Here is a 19,917-nt window from a genome sequence, read left to right on the forward strand (position 1 = left end):
ACTGGGAAAGGTCCTCCCTGCTCCGCACGGTCACGCTCTCCTGGAGCTCAGAAAGCTCAGTTCTTTGGGCTGGCGCTTTGCTTTTCTTCCCTGCATCTCTCTGTTTGTAGTTGTGCGTGCAGTCGCTATGCAACGGGGCAAAAATACCACCACCTGAAATTACAGGAGCGAAGTAACACCGTCAACTTGAATTACAAATTAAAATAGAACAAATAATAGTAATAAAAATACTCACTTAAAGCGGTATTGAACACAGAGGGACAGAAAGAATAACTTCTTCCCGCGGAGGTGGGGGGGGAATCTAGAAGCTAAGTGCTAAAATAGAGGTATCAGGGTGCTGTGATGGATCTGTGCTTTCTCCAGACTGATTTGTGCTTTCTCAGGTGCGTCTGAGAATATTTCGGATGAGGGAACAGCTGCCTTTTCACTCACCTGAAAGTGATTTTCTCTTTGCTTTTCCTTTGGAAACTTGGGGCTGCAGGATCCTTCTTATCCTCGGTGGTAACTTTCTATTGTTATTTAACTGTGCGTACCCGATTCGCTTTCCCCTTCTTCAGCCAGGCAGGGAGCAAAGGAGAGTCCCCCACACACAGAGAACCCGGTGCGGGTAATTTAACTGACCCTGTGGGAAGTGCAACTGCAAATAGAGACAAATAACAATTCGTTAGTCCAGAAATTCGGTGTCTAGATCTAGAGAGAGTTTTATTGTTGATGCTGGAACAATAATAGTGGCTGGGGGTGTGAATTAGTGCAACATTTTTTAGAGCGCAAATGGCTAATATGAACACGAATATTTTTACAGAAATACACTAAAGGTTGGAATTCGTATTTTGTGAAAGCCTTACCCCGGTGGGAATGATTTTTAAAATGCCTCCTTATTATTTGCTATGTGTGCACATTAAAAAAATACCGAAAGAAAACGAAAATAACAAAGAGTGAGAGGTTTTCCTAGAGCTGCAGCCGCGACAGGACGCGGGACATGGGTCTTGGCGAGCGCAGGGGCAGATGGGGCTTTGTGTTGCAGGGGTTTGATATTTGGGTTGTATATTGTAGAGCTGCTGTTGTCCAAAATAATTTAAAATCGGCTTAATTTGCGAGTTTGCAGTGTTACAAAAAATTAGGGTGAGTTTTGCGGGGTTGTTTTTTCTTTCCCCTCTGTGTTGATGACTTTCTTTTCTACGTAAATCAAATTAAATCGGGTAATTTTTGCGCTTCTAAACGTCCACAACAGCAGCTCCCCGCGTTGTTTCGGCGGTGGGAGAGGGTTCGGTCGCACAGTCCCGTCTGCTGGGTGAACCCCCGGGCCCTCCAGACCCACCTCGAACCACTCGTCCCCGCTCTCCGGGTCCGGACCCCGGCAGCTGCACTCACAGCCCGTTTTTAGCCGTTTCTGGCCGGGTGAGCCCTTCGGCCGCTTCCCTGAAGTTTGTTCTTTATTTTGGGTTTTTTTCTTTCTCCCCAGGTTATTTTACCGGCAAACGGTGGGTGCGGAGCCGGGACGGGCACCCCCTGCCCGTCGGTGCGGGGATGTGGCTTTGCTGTCGGCTCCTCTGGGCCGGGGGTGCGACCCGGGATTTACCGGTATTTGTCGGGATTAACCGGGACATCAATCCCGGTCGGGAGTCCTCGGGGGGGACCGAGGCTCCCAGGCGACCCGTGCTGTGCTCACGGCTTTCGGGGGCAAGGGGGGGCATTATTTCATTCATTAACAGATCATCCCCAGTCCCTTTCCTTCGCCTTTCACGGAAATGGTCTCCCCGATTTGTCCTTTCCGTGTTTTCCCTGCGCGGCCGCGGAGCCGCTAGGGCGAGAACCGGGGAGTTGGATTCGACCCGTAGGAAACCGAAGCACCGGGATTTACTGTAAAACGTCGCGGCCGCCTTTCCCGGAGGCGACAAAGTCTGAGAATGTCACTTAGCCGGAGTTTGTCGCCCAAAAAACGTGCTCTCGTTCGGGCGGTAATAAATTTCCCCTCCGGCACGGAGCAAATTGAACCGCAGCGGGGGGCAGGGGGGGGGTCGCTGCTGCAGCCCCTTAATTTCTGCAGCTTTATCTGCAGCTTTAGCCCCCCCGACGGTTCCCCCCGCTCATAATGTTGCCCCAGTACTCTGAACGCCCAGTTTTGTCGGTCCCTGCACACACGGGTTGTGTGATGAGGAAGGGATCCTGATTTATATCCAAGGCGTTATTAGATTGAATTATGCTTCCTGAGAGGCAAAAAAGGGCCAAACACACCCAGGTTCTCCCGGATGGGAGGGGGCACAGGCCTTTGGGGTGGACTTGGGGGGCACTCGGCCCCGCGTGTCATCCTGGGGTCCATCATGCAGAGGAACCTGAGGCCCTTCTGCTCTCAGGTGCGTTTCCAGTTCTATCCATACACATCACGTTGCTTCATGCATTTGTGCAACCCCAGGTTTAGTGGAATGTGCCTGAATGATGGTTGAGCACAGATGTAGGAAAAGGTTGCCAAAAGCATTCCAAGAAAGGACATGGAACTGGCAATAAATGAGGCTGCATCAGCAGGAGTGGAGGCTACGAGCTCTGGAATCTTGTGCCAGATTTCACATCCTCTGTGGACTGATGGCGATGGGGAACTCGGGGGAGGGACAGGAAACTGGGTGGCTGGTGTCTCACCAGCAGCAGCTCATGAATATGCTCAGCAACAACATCGAGTAGGTGGGAAATCAGAAGTAAAGAAATGAGGTTGGTTCAACGGTTTGTGTTGAAAACTGCTCTCTCCATTGATTTGCAGTGACAAGGATTTGTCCCAGGGCATGGAAAACACCGCAGAGACGGACTGGGAGAACATCAGTTCCCAGGTGCCAGTGGTCCACAGCGCAGCAAAATTCAGACTGAGAGGGTAAAGCAAAATAAGCATAAGCACAGGTAAAGTGCTCTGATGCTTTACCACAAGCTCTCCAGACTCAGGGATTGACAGGGCACAGAGAAGGGTTGGTTATGCCTGACTCTCCCTTTCCTCTCTGAACTGGGACTGTGCACGCTGTAGGAATGAGCTTTGTCCTTTTTTTCCTTTGCACTGAGCTGAGTCATTGTGGAGGAGAAGCCCATTTGTTAACGAGAACAAAGTGCCAAGGTTGAGAGCAGAGTCTCTCTGGTTGTGACCTGTTGGGCTCAAGTGTGGCAGCAGGACAAGTGTCCGGTCACTCCTGCTTCCCCCGGCAGAGCCACGGGCTGTGCGGGGTGCACATCACACCCCCCGCATCGCCTGCCCAGACCGCACACAGACCCAGAACGTGCCATAAATCCTAAGGTGTGTGATTTTTCTGCAAACATTTATTTAGATGCCGGTCCCTTGGTCTGCTCAGGAGACTCTGTACCCTGGGGCTGGGCAAACACGCTGCTGTGAAGGGCTGGAGATGAGAAAATTGTTTCTTTTGGTTGTGGGAAAATGCACTGAAGCTATTTCAGTGTTAAATACCGCTGCCAAACTTCTTGGAGGGAGAAATAGGAAGAAAATTATTGTTTAGGGCCATCTACATAAGGATCAGTTCTTTTCAGTAAAATAATCTGGGATAGGCAGATATATTTTAAAAGAAGGAAAATCTCATTATTCAAAAGTATGTTCAAGAAATACAGAGATATTAAGCACTATTTGATAATCTTGGGGGAGATCAATGGCTGTTGCATAAAGGGTGAGTCTTCAAATGACAGGAAACTCACCCCAACCTGCCATGTAATTCAGCAGAGGAATTTTAACAAGAAGCACCTGCCCGTCTCTTCTAGCTCAGCACTGGCCTTTATGGCTTTACACACACTGTTAAATTTAATCAAGCACATCAGTTTACATATTGTTTCTAATGATTAAACTCTCTATGGCTGGTTTTTTTACATATAGGTGAAGTTATCAAGGTGTATTACATTTTTTTTTAATATACCAACCAGCTGAAACATGCGGGCTGCTGGCACACTGTGCATTGAGTCAGGAGCTTGTATATTCCCAGCATCCAAGAGTTCATGCAGACTCTTGAGGAATGTCATAAGCCAGAAATGATGAGATGGTAAAGGCATTTGACTTAACAACTGATCCATGCTTTGTGCCTGTGTGACACCGGTAGAAGCATTAGCCCAGCAAATGGTCCCCAGAGGTGGCCCAGATCAACCTCTCGTGCTGCCACAGAACCGGGATTGCAACGTGTTTGCCAGGATGCATTTCAAATGTAGCAGTGAGGAAAGATTTTGCACTAACAAACATTCTCCAGGGTTATAAAATGAGCATCCAAAAATGGGAGGAGGTTAGTGCTGGAGGGAGGAGGGGAAGGAAGAAGGGTCACAGCTTGGAAATCCCCGGCATGAGGAGGGGGTGATGGAGCACACGACGCATCCAACAGCGCTGGACTCGCTGCTGGTGCCTCTGCAGAGCTGGGTCCAGCACGGCCCAAATGCATCCAACTCATCGACCTCCATGGAGCTGATCCCTCCCTACTTCCCTTTGCTCTGTATCTCTGGATGTCCAAAAACCAGGAGCAAATTCCTCTCCTTCCTTCAAGGCAAAATTTCTTGCTGGATAAATAGAAGAAGTGGCAAAGCTGGGAATTCGCAACTCTTTCTCAACTGTCTGGCTCAGTCTCATATTCACAGGCCCATGGGGACCACTTCTGGGTGCACATCTGAAAGAACACAAGAGCACATGCTACTTGAGCTATTGAAGGTCACAAACATCTTACCCATCTGAAAGACATTGTCGTAACAGGCCACTGTTTGCACAGGACAGATGGAGAAAAGAGAGGGAGGAGAAAGAATCCCAGTTGCTGTGGGAGGAAAAGCAACAGTTCCACCCCCAGTGGATCTGCAGTACCAGGTTGGTGTTTCAGTGGTGTCAACTGAGGAATATTGTGGAGGGACAAATAAGAGAAGCCACAATAAGATGACATAAAATAATGGCTCATGCTGTAGAAAGGTTCAGCTTCATTCCTCGCAAACATGCATGGAACGATGGTCCCAGTCTCCTCCTTCAGTGCAAACACAGACGTGTCTCTACTTCCACCCCTCCCAGTTCCATCCCGCTCCATTTCAGTACGTTTTGGTGCATTTTGATGAAAAGCAGACAGGGAACCCACCTGCTTTGTTTCCATTTTCTGTGACTTAGCATTGCCGTAAGCTCCATGTCTGCTCCCTTTGGACTTGGTCTGTACCTGACATTTCCACATCTCCTTCCCTTTCACACTTGACATTCTTGCCAGGATCTGGTTTCTGGTTTGCAGACCAAGGCTCGGCCCCTGATGGTTTCATGGATCTGCAGGGGTGTGTTGGGCTTGGAGGTGAATTTGAGTGAATCAGATCCCTTTGAGATTCTGACAAATGGCTCCTGGAAGGTGACCCAGGTGTGACCTGTATTTCTTCTGGCCACCACGCTCACCAAGTGTACTGTCCTTCAGTGCCCAAATTCCCCTCACCAGCCCCATTCCTGTGCAGTGTTGAGGAATTAATGGCATCAAAAACCAACAGATCCCTTAATTCGATTGCTTTTGTTGCTTTATGCAACTGAAGATAATCACCACCCGGATTTTCTTTCCCTTCTCTGTGCAAAAACCCCCGTAGTCTCCTAATAACTGACATAGTGATTTCCATGTATTTTTCTTAATTAAGTAATACCCTTCCTGTGGCTGTACAGGGAGGCTTTATTATTTGCTAAAATAAATATATATATACACATACACGTATACATACACATATACTTATACAGCAAGTGACTGTATCAGCAGGGGAAAAAAAAAGACAAAAAGAAATAAAAAAGAAAAATGTATTTCAGTCTTTGGTGTTCAGGAAAATAATAATAATAATAAAAAAATAAAAGCCTACGGGTACTGTAAAAAATGTATTGGGCTGCAAATTATTGAAGGGGACAGGAGACACTTGCATGGCAAGTCCAGGTGCAACCAGGGCTTTTCTCTTTCTGGGTAAAATTGTGTTTTGAAGTGATTTCCCCTCCTCCCGTAGCCCGTTCTCGGGTCCGCAGCCGCTCCGGTGCAGACTCAACCGGAGCAAACGTTCGAGGGACCCAACAGATCCGGGTTTCCCCCCCGATTCTCCGCCGGGCTCTGGTTTCTCCTCCTGCCCGGCCGAGAGCAGAAGGAATCGCCTCTTTCTTGCACTTTCTTGCGCGCAAATTGATGCCGAAGGGGGTGATGGAGGCTGAGGGATGCGATGAAATGCAAACGGGCAGTGTAGGGTTTCTAATTGCCCTTAAATAAAAGAAAAATAGTAATAATAAAAGTATTTAGCTCTCAGAATAAAGAAAATACGGCCCTTGAAAGGAGAAGAAAAGAGCCCCTTTTTCTCCGTCTTTTGGTTGCACAGGGAAATCGCACATGGATCTATAATGCGGATATTTCACAGTTTACAGTGGGCATTAACATTCAGCACACGGTTCTCTGCAGTAGGAATGAAATGGTTTTGAGTGCGAACGAAGAAAAACCCATTAGAAAACCATGACTGTATTAAATTTCAGCTCGGAAAATTGAAATATTTCTCACTTGGACGCTTAATTCTGCAGATCAGAGCGAAAACCCCAATGAACAGAGCGTTTTAGTTGCTGTGGGGGGAATATTTCATCCCAGTGGCACTTCCAGAACGGCGGGAGACTCATCGTTGGCGACTCCGCTTGCAAACAATAAACCTGCTTAATCTTTTTTACACTTTTAAAATCTTTCTAAAAAACAATTAAGTCATCTAGCAGAGAAAGATAACATCGATTCTGGTGGAAAATTAATTAAATTTGCCTTTTACAGAGTGCGAAACTAAAATATATCGAAAAGTCGTTGCCCTGGCAGTGCTTTAGAGTAACGAATTTCATTTTAAATTTATTGGATGTAACTACAATGACGAGTTTTCCTGGTTTGTTTGCGGGTCTAAAATCGCACAGGGATGCGCGGCAGCGCACGCACTAAGAGATCACATTAGCATTTGCGAAAATAATAATAATATTATTAATAATTTTTAAAATAAATAGAGGGAGTGAGGTAGAGCTCTGTTTTATTTTTTTTCATTGTATTTTGGGACTCAGATTAGAAAACAAATGGAGTGAGGACGTAGAACAATGTACCTTTGATTCAGCTGAAGGAGAAGCGGGGCAAGACAGAGCAGTCTGAGGTCCCTGTTAATGACATCCCGTCAAGATGCTTGTAAGACCCAAGAATGTTTACAACGTGGGCTCAAGTTCAATGACAAAATCCTTTGAAGGGGGAAGGGGAAGGAAAAAAAAACCCCAGCCCAGACACTTTGTGCGGTGGGCATGAACTTGAACAAAAGAAAGGAGTCAAAGGCTGGGGAGAAGGCGGGGGGGCGAAGGAGAGGTGTCCCCACTGCGCCTCTCATGCCTTTCTCATGCTCGGAGGTGGATCTCGGGTACAATTTTCTTATCAAACTTGTATCAGAGCCCCCTCATCCCCCGGGACATCCCAGGTCTCCTCTGCCCCGCGTTTTGCGCTGCGCTGCCCCAGGTTTCAGCCTGTTCTGTCCCACGTTTTGTGCTGCTCTGCCCCAAGTTTTCGGAGTTTCAAGTTCAACGGCAAAGGGAGGGGGCGGGAGCCTTCACCTGGGCCGCCCCCCCGGCAGCGGCTCCTTCCCGGCGGTTTACGAGGATGTCGGGTCTCTCTGGCCCTTTGCTGGGGCCGCCGTGTCAAGGTTTTACAGCTCTGCCCGGGACTCTCCTCCTCCCCTTCCCAGCTGCTTTTTCCGCCTCGGATTCGGGATGGAGCTGAGGGAATGGGGGCGGGGAGGGGGGGGTCACGTCTCCCAGTTTCAACCCAGTTCCCTACTGGGTCGGGGGATCTTAACTGGGGCTGGAGATATCTGAGGGCTTCCAGTCGTTCCAGTGCCGGTTTGAGGACATCAGGGAAAGATCCCTATATGGGGGGGGGAACAAAAAATTATGGGAAAAGAAACATCTTATTAAAGGGATTAACCGTTAACGCGCCATAGTTCTAAGGGAAACATCCCTGTCCAAACCCGTAAACAGACCAGGTTTATTTTGAAGTCACGCTCAAATATGAGCCATTTTCTAAAATTTATTTCGTTGGGTTATTTGCTTTTATTGTTGGCTCTCTGAGGCCTCCTCGGATACACCGAAATCAGGGCGAGAAGATTCCTTATTGGTAACACAAGGGGAAAGAAAAGCGGGTGGTTTTTCATCCATCTGCCCGTTCAGTAAAACCAGGCAAACATCCCAAGCCTCTTTCTAGCGCTGGAGGCGCAATCGGGATTGTTTCCCCGGGCCAAAAGTTAAGGAAATAAACCCAAATCGGTTCAAAGACTGCTAACTAAGAGCAGGATCCGGATTGGGAAGAGCAAAGCGTAACCGGTCCCTGCAGGGCAGCGCTTTCCGCAGCGCTCCAGCGCTATAGGCGAACACAGGCACCCATGGGCGGGTGTTACGGGCGGCCGGAGGAGCCCACGGCCCGCGCTGGGTGCGCACACGCGGCTCCGTGCGTCCGCGTTGCCCCTTTTCCTCCTTTTTTGGCTTTTTTCCGTGTGCCGGAGCAGCCACCGGGAGGGGCGGGACCTCATGGGGGCGGGGTTTAGTGCGTCTGCCCCGCCCCGCCCCCGCTGACGTCACCTATCGGAACGCTCAGCCCAAGCGCCATTGGCTGTTCCCGTCCGGTGGGTTCTGACGCCATGTGTGACGTCACGGGAGGAGGACCGCCCGGCTAGGCGGGGAGAGACTGCGCCCCGGGGGGCGAAAATATCGGGGGGAAACGGGGAAAAATGGGGGGAAACGGGGAGAAAATCCCGGGGAGAGTGCACCCTACTCCGCTTCACTCCCTGCCCGGAACCTGCTGGAAGCCAGAGCCCGCCCAAACCTAAAATAGTTGATAAATATGCTACTAAACAACCGCAGAATCACTATTTAAAATGGTCATAATTTAGGCCATGCTGCGGTCTACCACTTCGAATTTATGCAAGAAAGAAAAGGCAGTAAAAAGGGCATATTTTTGTTTGTGGTGGTAACGGTGTTTTGGAGCTTAATCGCCCTTTCAGAGGCTTTTTGGGGTTTATAGGCAGGTTTAAACACGAGCCGACCCGCCGCTGCCTTCAAACACCGAAATATGAAACAAAGAAATTGTGTACGTGGAGTTTGCGCTCCCCTGAAGCTGTAAATAACCCGAAAAGAACAGAGAAAAACCCATGTTCGCGTATATTAAATTTCACCCTATTTATTCTGTTGAAAAGGATGACGACGTTTCTTAATTTTAACCAAGGTCATTTAGTATTATGTGGGGATTACCTCAGCACATGCTATGAAACGTATCACTAGAATTAGTAGAAGGAAAATGTGTGTACAAATACACGTATATTGGCACAAACGAAAGCGTATATGGAATTATACGAATTGCATTTACCTGTATCAAAATATAGGCGTGAACCTACATATAAGTATGTGTATAAGGACGCATACAAACACGTGTATATACACCTTTTTCTGAGTATATATTTATATCCACACATCCAGTACTATATTGCATACGTTTGGGTAGCTGGTTATATATAAACACACAAACACAAATATCGGTTAGGTATAATAATGCGTATTGCTAGATATATGCATGTGCATACGTATAGGTATATTTTATATATAACCGCGCAAAACCGTAGTACGTGCCTTCAGAAATGCGTGCCTCGGTACATATGTGGCACACGCATATACTGTACAATTATGCAAACAATTCACGTGTGTTTCTATGTAACACACCTGCACTATATATATTCTCCCTTAGACATGCATTTTGATACCTCTGCCTGTAATTAAGGGGATTTCGTACTGGTTTTCGTATCCAAAGATCCGATTCCGTGTGATCCCCACAACCCCGGGCAGCCCCGTTCCCGCTGGATGCAGCGAGCCGGGAGTTGCGGATTTGGCTTCATTAATGCAATTAGACATTTCCTCCCCCACCCCCCCTTTTTTTGTTTTTGTTTTAAAAAGCGGTTTGAGGACGCTGTTCAATCCGAAAAGGTGGGAGACGGGGAGAGCACGACGTGGCGACGGGAGCGGACTGTACAGGGTCCTGTGCGTGCAAAGCGGGCGGGGATGGGGCATATTCCCAACTCGCCCTCCTCTGGGGGGGATGTCACCCGGGAGCAGCGGGAGCAGTTCCCAGCGGTGTCCCCGCCGCCCCCTTTCCCACCGTTGACAGTACCGGAGCCCGCACCCCGGGGGAACAGGCGGGGAGCCGTTCGGGGCTGGAGGTGGCCGTGTCCTCACGGGGTGTTACTGCTGCTGCTGCTTTTGATTTTGGCGACGACTTTTTTCTCTTTCACCCGCCTGTTCTGGAACCAGATGGTGATCTGCCGCTCCGTGAGGTTGGTGGCGGCGGAGATCTTCCTCCTTTTGTCGCGGGTGATGAACTTGCTGCTGGCGTACTCCTTCTCCAGCTCCTTCAGCTGCCCCTTGCTGTACGGGACCCGCTTCTTGCGGCCCCGGCGGAAGGAGCAGCCGTCGGGGGGCAACTGTCCGGCGGAGTCTGGGCGAGGGGAGAGATGGGGCTGAGCGGGGAGACCCCCGCACCCTGCACCCGCCTCCCGTCACCTTGGCCCTGCAAGCAACACCCTCCTGCCCTGCCACCCCACTTCTTCCCTCCATCCGCCCTGACAGCGAAGATATTCAAAGATATTTAAGTTATATATTCTCTCTATTGATGTTTGAAGCTTATTTTGCTTATTTAGTTTGTTTTGTTTTGTTTTGGGGGGGGTGTTTGTTTGTTTGTTTGTTTCGTGGAGAAATCCAGGTATCGGCAAAACACCGACGTGGGGAGCCCCGCACTTATACCCGCGTACTCGCTCCGCGGTTTCAGCGTCGTCGGTGCGCGACCGGCCCGAGTCCAGTCCCACCGGCGTGGCCGATGTGGGCCAGCTCACAAACAAGTGTTACTGCTCAGAGCAGCTCCCCAGAAGGTTGTTTTAAGCCTTGGTCCCACCCTCCCCCTCCGCACGATGGACCCCCACACCCCACGTCCCCTCTCCCAGCCCTAGCGCAGGGACTTTACCTGTAAAGGCGGATTTCAGGAGGTAGCCGGCCTGGCCCTGCTCCTTGGGGCAGCACATCTGGCTGCTCCAGCCGCTGCCCAGAGCCCACGGCTGATGGTAACCGTCCACGGGCAGCAGCGTCTCATGCCGGGCCTCCCCCGGGCCCCCCAAGCCCGGTACCACCGACACGTCCAGGTAACCGGCCACGGGCTGGTACGGGGCCCCGTAGCCGGGGTAGAACGCGAACTCGGCGGGGCGGCTCTGGAAGTCCTCGCTGCCCGCGGGGGGGTCCAGGTACTTCTCTGCGGGGAAGGGGCCCTGGGCCGGGCCGGCTTTCAGGGCGCTGCGGGCGACGCGGCAGGAGTAGTAACCGCTGCCGAAGTAGCCGTAGGGCAGCGGGGCGGAGGCGGCGGGACCCGGCGGGGCGGCCGGGGGCGGTGGGGCGGCGGGACACGGCTTGGGCGGCTCGGCCGGGCCCTCCGGCGGGTAGCCGGGGTTCATCCCGGGGGGAGGCGAAGGACCGCTGAGGGCCGAAGGGGGAGGCGGCAGCAGCCCCCCCCTGCCCTGGCCGCCTGCGAAGCCGCCGGCTGCCAGGAGCCCCTCGAGGCCCGGGGGGCCGCGGGGCTCCGGGGGCTGCATGGGGGGCGGCGCGGAGGCCGGGGCATGGGGAGAACCTGCTCGGCAGCACCCGGGCACTGCCCGAGGGGGGTCCCCGGATCTTTTTAAAAGGCTACGAGCTGCCGAGAGCGGCCTTTCCCCGCCGGGCTGCCCTGACGCAACGGCCGGGCACTGCCTCATTGGCTGCCGCTCGGGGGGAAAAGGACGGAGAAGGAGGGAAAAAAACCCAGCCCCACACACAAAAAAATCTCCAGCCTCAATAAACTCCGGCTGCAGAAATTGCGAAAATACTTTTATTGCAATGGGAGGAGGAGGGGACCCCCCCGCACGTGACAGGCGGGTACACGGGAGGCGCCTCTTGCGCTGCATCTTGCCAACAAAAAAAGTGGTAGAGGTGGGGGAAGGAATGATGGGGAAGAAGGAAGGGAGGGGAAGAGGAGGGAGGGTCATGAACGACGCGGAGGAAAAGTCCCCGTGGAAAAATACGGGCTCAGATTATAACCATCCTTTTTTTTTCCTTTGGTGTGTGTGGCCCCTGCGTCCCACGCAGGTCTGGGGGTTCTGCCCTGGGAAAAGCCCAGTCCAGCCCGAGGAGACCCACAGATCCCTCGGCCCAGCGGGGTGACAGCGGGAAGCTGTGGGGCAGCCACGACCCCCCCCGCCCCGGCCTCTCCCTCTGCCCCGATCGAGGGGGTTTATCCCCTGCACACAGTCCTGGACCCCCTCTTCCAACTACAAAAGCCGAAACCTCTGTCCCTGGGGAAAGGGACAGGGCATGGCCCTAAAAGCAAGGAGAGAGGGAAAAGGGTGTCTCCTGTACTCTGAAAAAAATAGCTGCAAAGGTGCGTGTGGAAATCGGTCTGCTTTCACACACGATTGCCACGCACAGCGCTGGCAGCCAAAGACCATCCCAAAGGGAAAGAGCTTGGAAAGAGGAGGTGGAAAACGATACAGAGAGCCCCTTTGGAGTCCGGGGGCAGCAGGCAGGTGGAGAGCCAGGTAAGAGCAGGGAAAGACAGACGGACGTGGCGATGAAGGATTACATGGACCTGGAACACTGGGGTAAATACACTGAGGCCCGTGCCCATGTGTGTGCTGATAAATTCCTCAGGTACGCACGTTTATAATCATCTGTACACGTGGTACAAACACACAGAGCGACGTTTCTTGCTCGTTTTTCTCCTGGGTTTTCAGCCAAAGGCCTTGCTGGAATTTCCCCAAAGGCAGCTTGAGCTTCTGCCTTGTTTCCTTTGTGCAAAGCAATGGAAAGATTTCTGCTTTCCGACTACCAAATCGCAATAAAAATTCTCCTGCCACGTCTTTGGGCCACGAAAGCAACGACCCATCTGCCCAGAGAAGCCAGGGATTGACGCCCAGGGACAGAAATCCCGGTAGGAAATAGGGGTTAGAAGTGATGATTATGAAGCTCGCCCAGGGGACAAAAGGCCCCGTTTCGCTGCGGGGGGCAGGTGTCCCCCCAAAACCTCATCTCTTTCCAGTTCCCCTCATCTGCAGGGTCTTCTTTGTCCGGGGTTGTTTCGGTCAGATCCGCTCCGACAACCCATCCGCTCTCCCAGGGAACTAAACCACATCGCGAAGCTGCATCTTCGCTCCTCGGCCCTTCTTGTCCGCTAAAAATCCCGCAGACTCACCAAAATCGACCATTTTCCTTTTCTGGGGAAAACAAACAAAAAAAATCCCTTTATTTTTAGCCTTCACCTTTCCGATTTCAAAGCTCCTTTCTTTCCTTTCTGCAGTTTAACGACTGCAGTCCTTCTTTGATGCCCTTTTTATTCTCCCCCTCTCCCCATTTGCTTTGAACGGGGCACGGCGGCCGCGCCGGGCGGGTGTTTGCGGACGGGGCCGCCGCCGCCGCCACTGACAGGTCGGGCTGAATCCGGAGGTCAAGGCCAAGTTGAAAGTTAAAAGCCTGTTGACTTCGGGGCTTCGCTGCGGCCGCGGCTTCGCGGGGAGATGCTCCCGAGATGTCCCGGGCTGAGGCTGGAGCGGGATCCACGGACAGAGCGACTTGCTGCACATTTTCCTGGTAGTTTGTGTCACTTTATTTCCTTCTATTTATTTATTATTTTTAAATCCAAACGGGACAAAAGAGGAGCGGGATCCACCGGTAGAAGCGCCCGGCGCGCACAGACACCCCGAGAAATGAGGGTCCGGAACCTCCGATTGACGGAAATGGGGTTTTATTCCGTTTCCCGGGCAGCCGGTGCGCGGCGGCTCCGGGCCCGCAGCCGCGTCCCCGGCAGGAGCAGCGTCGGGGAGGAATTCACCTTTTTCACCCCCAAAAACGACACTTCGGTTAATTTCAGAGGCATTACCGCTTTCCGAAACTGCAGCTTCACCTCATGCTTTTAAATCCGCGCTTCCCTTCAGCTCAACTTCTTCAGAACATGTTCGGAAAATGTAGAGCACGCTTTGCCGTGGAAATAGTTTAAAATGCGGCTTCCAAATTGATATTAAGATTTCCGTTCTTTGACAATTTTACGGAGAAAATTCAATGTAATATTTAAGGTCACAATAAAGCAAGAGGAACGGCGTTATTTTAAGTGAAAAAAAAATGTTTTCTTTTACTAGTTCCTCTCTATGATCTGGCATACAATTACCAAATGTACTTATTAGATTTCAACTAGTATTTTATTATATTCTCGATGGGAACCATTTAATATTTATGCCGTCTGGAATCTGATAAAGCTTGAGAATAACTTTTTAACAGTCCGTGATGTTTCTAAAAAAAATTGAATTTGAGCCCGTCGTTATAAAAGACAAAGAAAAGAACCTCAAAACCAACCCAAACCCCAAAGCAGTTTGAAGGGGAGGAAAAAAAGAAAAGAAATATAGTTAAAGACTTAGCGTTTGGAAATAATCAATTGTTGGAAAATTGGACTCTGAGTCTGGAAGGGAGCCCAGCGTTTTGGTTTCTGATTTTGGCAATATTTCTGGGAATAAAAAAGAATCAAATAAAGGCAAACATTTTGATCTTCTAGTTCTTTTTTTCTCCCTTCACCACCGTCCCCTCTTTCCCCCCCACAGGCATCCCCGGAAGCCCGGGGGATGTAGGTGCGAATATTTCTCTCCCCGATGCCTGGAGGGCCAGAATCTGTACTTTATAGCGCATTTCTCGTGGATCCTTTGAACAAATCGGCTGGCAGGGGAACAGAAAGCCCGGCCCGGCTTCTCTGGGCTCTTTTTATCCCCACTCTGCGCTGAAGTCCCGGCGCCGCAATCACTGCAATGCACTTCTGACCTCCCACCCCCTTTTTTGGGGTGGGAAGCGGGGTGATTTCAGACTCAGGGTTGGGTTAACCTGGTTCTCAGTGCATCCCACCCAGCCCAGCCGGATCAGCCTTTTCTCCTGCGCACGTTCCCCGTCGGTGCTGAGCACCCTGCACCCATCATTGCACACACCAGGACTGGCTCCGTGTTCCCCCAGTCCCTGCTCAATTTATTTCAGCTGTTGTGGGAGAAAAGGGGAGTTGGTTTGTGCTTGGCTTCTAAACCCTGCTTCTGATGTTTGATTTGTTAAGAGCTGTTGGGATCCTTTACGCTTCCCTAGTGGGAGCCTGCAGCCAGGCTCACATTTTTGGTGGAATCGGGAAAATTTTGAGGCCTATTCTCAAAAGTGTGCCCTGCAGGAGGTGAATTTGGTGGAATCCAGCCCTGTCGCTGCTGGGGGACACTGGACATGGGGCAGCCTGAAAGTGGGAACCAGGGGAATCCCCTTCCCTCATAGCATAAAGCTGTGGGCAAGTCCCTAAACTGGGCTGTCCCTCTGCTCTGGTGCAGTGTTTAATGTGTTCTTGCTCTTTTCTGGTCTCTCTAGTAGCCGAGAGATTTCTCCCGAGGGCAGAAATTCAAACACAAGAACTTTGTCTTTTGGGCTGAGCCATCGCCATGGTGGTCACTGGCGAGGGCCAGGCTCATGTACCTGGTGTGATTCATGCCCTGCGCTTGGGGAATTCACAGTAGGACGGATCATAAATCATGGCGAGATGAGCGATGCTGCTCCTGGTCCCAGGTTGGGCACAGGAGTGCTCAGGACATTGGAATCATGACTGAGGTCCCCAGGCCTGTGGTGACTGCTTCAGTGGGAATTTTACCTCTTGCCATTCATGGCAAAGCCTCCCTAGGCTTTGTGGCCAAGGTCTTCAGAGCAGGTAAAATATTGGGGGTCAGAACCTCCTTAGGGCAGCCGCTCTGTGGAAATGCCCTGCAGAGGTGTCCGGGGTGCAGCATTGCTGCAGAATCTTGTGTGTTTCTTACCCGTGCTGCAGGGAGAGTTCCGTGTCTATCCAAAAAGTGGCCAAGCGTTTCACTCAGGCTGGTTCAGCCTTCCCGAGCCTTGTGCTGGATCAATAATTAATACTCACCGGGAGTGACCATCAGGTCCAGAGTGGGCTCAGCAGAGCAGAGACCACAGCAAGTGTCTTGGGACACCTTGCGATTAACCCTCCTCCATGCCAAGACATCACTGCAGCTGTGGGGAGACGGTCCGTGCGCTGGCCTCACCACTGCCATTGCCACTGCCATTGTCACTGTCACCGCCAGGCCAGCTCCGGGGAGGTCCCTCCACTGCCCTGTAGCACAGGGTGACTCGGGTGAGGACCGCGGGACGCAGCGCGGAAAGGCGCTGAGCCCGGCGGGAAGAGGGGGCTCAAAGGTCGCATTTCCCCCCACTTTGCCCCTTTCCTTATTGCAGGGGCGGTGGCCGGGGGAGGAGGAGGGTGGGGAGGAAGGCGGGGGTGAAGGAGACGGCCGGGGGGACACGCAATCGTCTCCCGCCGCCCTCCCCGGGGCTCAGGGGGTTCCGGGGGCTCCGGTCCTGCGGACACCTAAACAGCTTTTTTAGTCTTCAGTGGAGCCGATGTCCAAATCCAGGTACTTCCCGGCATTTTCAGCGCCGGACTCGCAGCTCCCCCGGCACACGGTGCCGGCTGTGAGGACCAGCGGCTGATGGCGAATTGATCTGGTTTGAGGAATAAATGCATTGCTGTGACTCGACTAAACGCCCAAAAGTTACTTGCCAGAATGGTGGGAAAAATAACTCCAAGTATCAGCCCATGGGTGAGTGAATTGTCTGTTTACAAGTGCCAGACTACATTAATCTCACAATGGCGGGATTGTTGCTTTACGAGGACAGGGTCGGATGCTTTGTGTTCTGCTTTGCAGAAACGTAATTCCACCCTTTTCCAAAGGACAAACCACAGGGAGAGCACCTTACCCGAGTCTAACCTTTGCAGTCGCTTTTCCTCCCTCGTTTCCAGCCCAGGATGGGGAATTTGGGCTCCTGTCCCCGGCCTCGCCGGTTCTGGGGGTGACCGGGGGTTTCTCAGGCAGTTCAGACCTTTTGTACCCAGAGAATGCTCAAAACCCCGCAGGTTTCAGCACAGGAACTCAGGTCGGGCCGGCAGAGGGAGAAATTCTGATCGATGCAGAAGTAACAGCTTTAGGACTGAAGGAATCAGGTTTGTGAAGTTCCCCGCAGCTGCAGTTACAGGAGGAGGGAACTGTCCCTGTTTACAGTAAATCCGTCCAACCCTGAACCTGCAGGAATTCTCCTCTCATTGCCTCCGCGGGGACAAAGGGTTTGATACTCACTACTCGGAATGTCCCTCTGATAAACCAGGACCGTGGGCGAGTAGCAGGGATGGGACCCGGCTCGGAGCCCGTGGCACCGGGAGCCCTTTTATTCGTTGTCCCTAAAAAGGGAGGAAATCTCTGTTCCCATGGCCAGATCTCCAGGGATTTGTATCATCTGTATAATAATTAACAAAATATCATCCCGAATAACTTTTTATTTAACACCTGTACCAGCAGATGACCTCATAGAAAGGAGCATGCGGGCTCAGAAAGCACCGTGTTACTGAAGTACTAATTACACGTTTTCTGTGTTGCAGCCGATACAGCGGAGCGGGGAGGTTCGTGCTGTTCCTTCCCTTAGTTTATCAGTGTGTGCCAAAACCAAAAAACAAAACAAAACGAAACAAACCCCACCCAAACCAACCAACCAACACATCCCCAAACACCACCACCAAAGTCCTGGGATAACGCCGCAAAACATATAAATAATTATAAAATTGGTTAACGTTTTATTTTTAAACTTTCATTCCCCCCTCTCCCCACTCAGTCCCCATGTTTCCCGAATTACCCCGGATTCCGAAGGGGAGGAGGTTTTTCCTCCGTCTCTATAATACTCCAGCGTTACCTGGTTTTTTTAGTTGTTCTGGGCAAACAGTGACTTTTCCTCTCCCGTTTCTGTGCCCCCGACTCTGTGCTCCCCAGGGTCCCCGCAGCCCCGCCAGGCTCGGAGGGTCGCTCGCCCCCAAACCCATCCGGGGGACAGTGTCACAGCAGGGACCGTCAGTATCCCCATTATCCACCAACCTCCCAGGCTGCTAAAGGCATCGAGTTCCTACCCGCCAAGATAACCGGTTTCTTTTACATTAATTATCCGGATTATCGAAAACGAGCCCCAGCTGAAGGTGCCCCCAGGGGCCCCCAAAGGTGCCAATCTAGCCGTTTATTTAATTAGAGGTTTGTTTGTGAACGACTCCACCACCTCCACAGCTACATCGGGGTTGATTTTGGTTTCGTTTTCTTTCCTTTTTCCCGGCAAATTTATCCTGTGGGGTTCGGGGGTCCCTGAGATCCCGGGTGTGAACAGGGAACAGACCCTTGGAAAGACTCACAGCTTTCCCTGTTGAATCATTTGCGTTCTGATGAAACATTAATGGAAAAGGATAATGCATCTTTCAGCAACCTCTCCCAACTCGATTCATACCTTTGCACATCTTAATTTCCAGGCGATCTCTACAGGTTCTTGCCCTCCGGTAAGGAGAATCAACTTTCTTAATTAGCAAGCAATCAGGAAGTAAAAAATTTAACAGATTACAGCACAATCATAAATAAAGGAATAAACCACATGTGCACAGTGTTAGGAAAGCAACATGCGAACTACACATTTTTTCTGCCATTTATTTCTGTGCGGATCTAAGGGATTTTTTCCAGTTCCCACTGTCTGGTGCGATTCTCTCACCCAGGGCATTCTTCGTGTCCTCATGCCAGGTGTCTGTGCGCTGCTCCGAGTTGTCTGCAGGTCATGATTTCCACTCAAGAATTCCCCATTTGCAGCATTGTGAGTTGCTTGCAGCTCATGGCTGTTCTGACCAGACTGGCTACTGAACACCCAGCGTTGCTCAAGGAGCTGCAGTGGACCCGCTCAGCCCCAGCTCTGCCCACGCTGCTCCCACCACCCGGAGCTCCCGGAGCCCTTGGTGCTCCAGCAACATTCTGCCTCTCGCTTCAGTCCAGTTCTTACTGCTGGTCAGCACAGCTGGGGAATAACTTTGGTTTCCGAAGCATAATATGGTGTAAAAAAGACTTGCAATGCCAAGGTTATTCACTGCGACCCTAGGAAGTCCATCAAACCCCATTTTCAGTCATTCCTGCTGACAAATGTTCCCCCAGCATTGCCCAGGCTGGTTCCTTTCCAGCAGAAGGGACAAGCCCTGGGCAGGCTCTTGTGCACGCACACAGCAGGAGGCTGCATCTGCCCACATCACCCTGAGATTTTAGTACCTGAGCCCACCTTGTTCCACATTCAGCAGCCGGAGCTACAGCTCTGGGTTCTCCCTCTTCGCATGGCAGAGTCACCACATCGGAGCCTTTCCAAAGCACCGGCCTGGCAGCTGCTCCGCCGTTCACTGTGCCATGCACAGCTCCTGCTGGCTGCTCACCAGGCAGTGCCGCCTCGTTTGATCAACACCAGCACCAATAAATGCTGCTGGCTGGTCCTCGGCGGTTGTGAGCGATGTTACCACCCGTGTGGTTTGATGTCATCGCGGATTTCTGTGCCCAGGCCCCAACTGTGGGGAGCTGGGTGTGTGACATTGCCGGCGGTGGCTTCATATTTTCCATTCCTTACTGAACACGTGCCAGAAACACTATTGATTGTTGCTTAAGAAAAGGGATTAAGAAGTAAATATTGTTTCCTCATGACTGGGTTACTGTAATGGTTTCTTCTCTTGAGCTCTCCCTTTTACTGCTTGTAGAGGAGATATTTTCCTTGGACCGGTATCCTTGCTAAAGGCAGAGGGGGTTTATCTGGGACACTCCAAAATATCTGTATTGGCTCCCCCTGATCCCTGCACTTCCTGGGTGTGATAACCCAGGATTTCGGACACAATGCATCTTCTGGCTACGCTGTGAGGAAGGAAATCTAGAAGAGTTTCAGCAGAAAGGGGTCAGAGCCCCACACGAGCTACATCCCTCCCTGGCTCTGCTAGAATATAAATCTTCACATAT

General features: G+C 51.4%; 1 protein-coding gene across 1 annotated transcript; it reads right to left on the bottom strand.

The window, feature by feature from the left end:
* Window positions 1-1,463: 1,463 nt before the first annotated feature.
* Window positions 1,464-11,619, bottom strand: HOXB13 (homeobox B13). Its single transcript, XM_071817962.1, has 6 exons — window positions 11,001-11,619; window positions 10,220-10,478; window positions 9,751-9,953; window positions 8,281-8,357; window positions 7,779-7,865; window positions 1,464-1,880 (listed from the first exon to the last, which is right to left on the bottom strand). Exons 1-6 carry the CDS (start codon window positions 11,617-11,619, stop codon window positions 1,464-1,466), a joined length of 1,662 nt encoding a protein of 553 aa, XP_071674063.1.
* Window positions 11,620-19,917: the final 8,298 nt, after the last annotated feature.

This window comes from Patagioenas fasciata, chromosome 22 (genome assembly GCF_037038585.1).
Source record: "Patagioenas fasciata isolate bPatFas1 chromosome 22, bPatFas1.hap1, whole genome shotgun sequence".
Taxonomy (NCBI): domain Eukaryota; kingdom Metazoa; phylum Chordata; class Aves; order Columbiformes; family Columbidae; genus Patagioenas; species Patagioenas fasciata.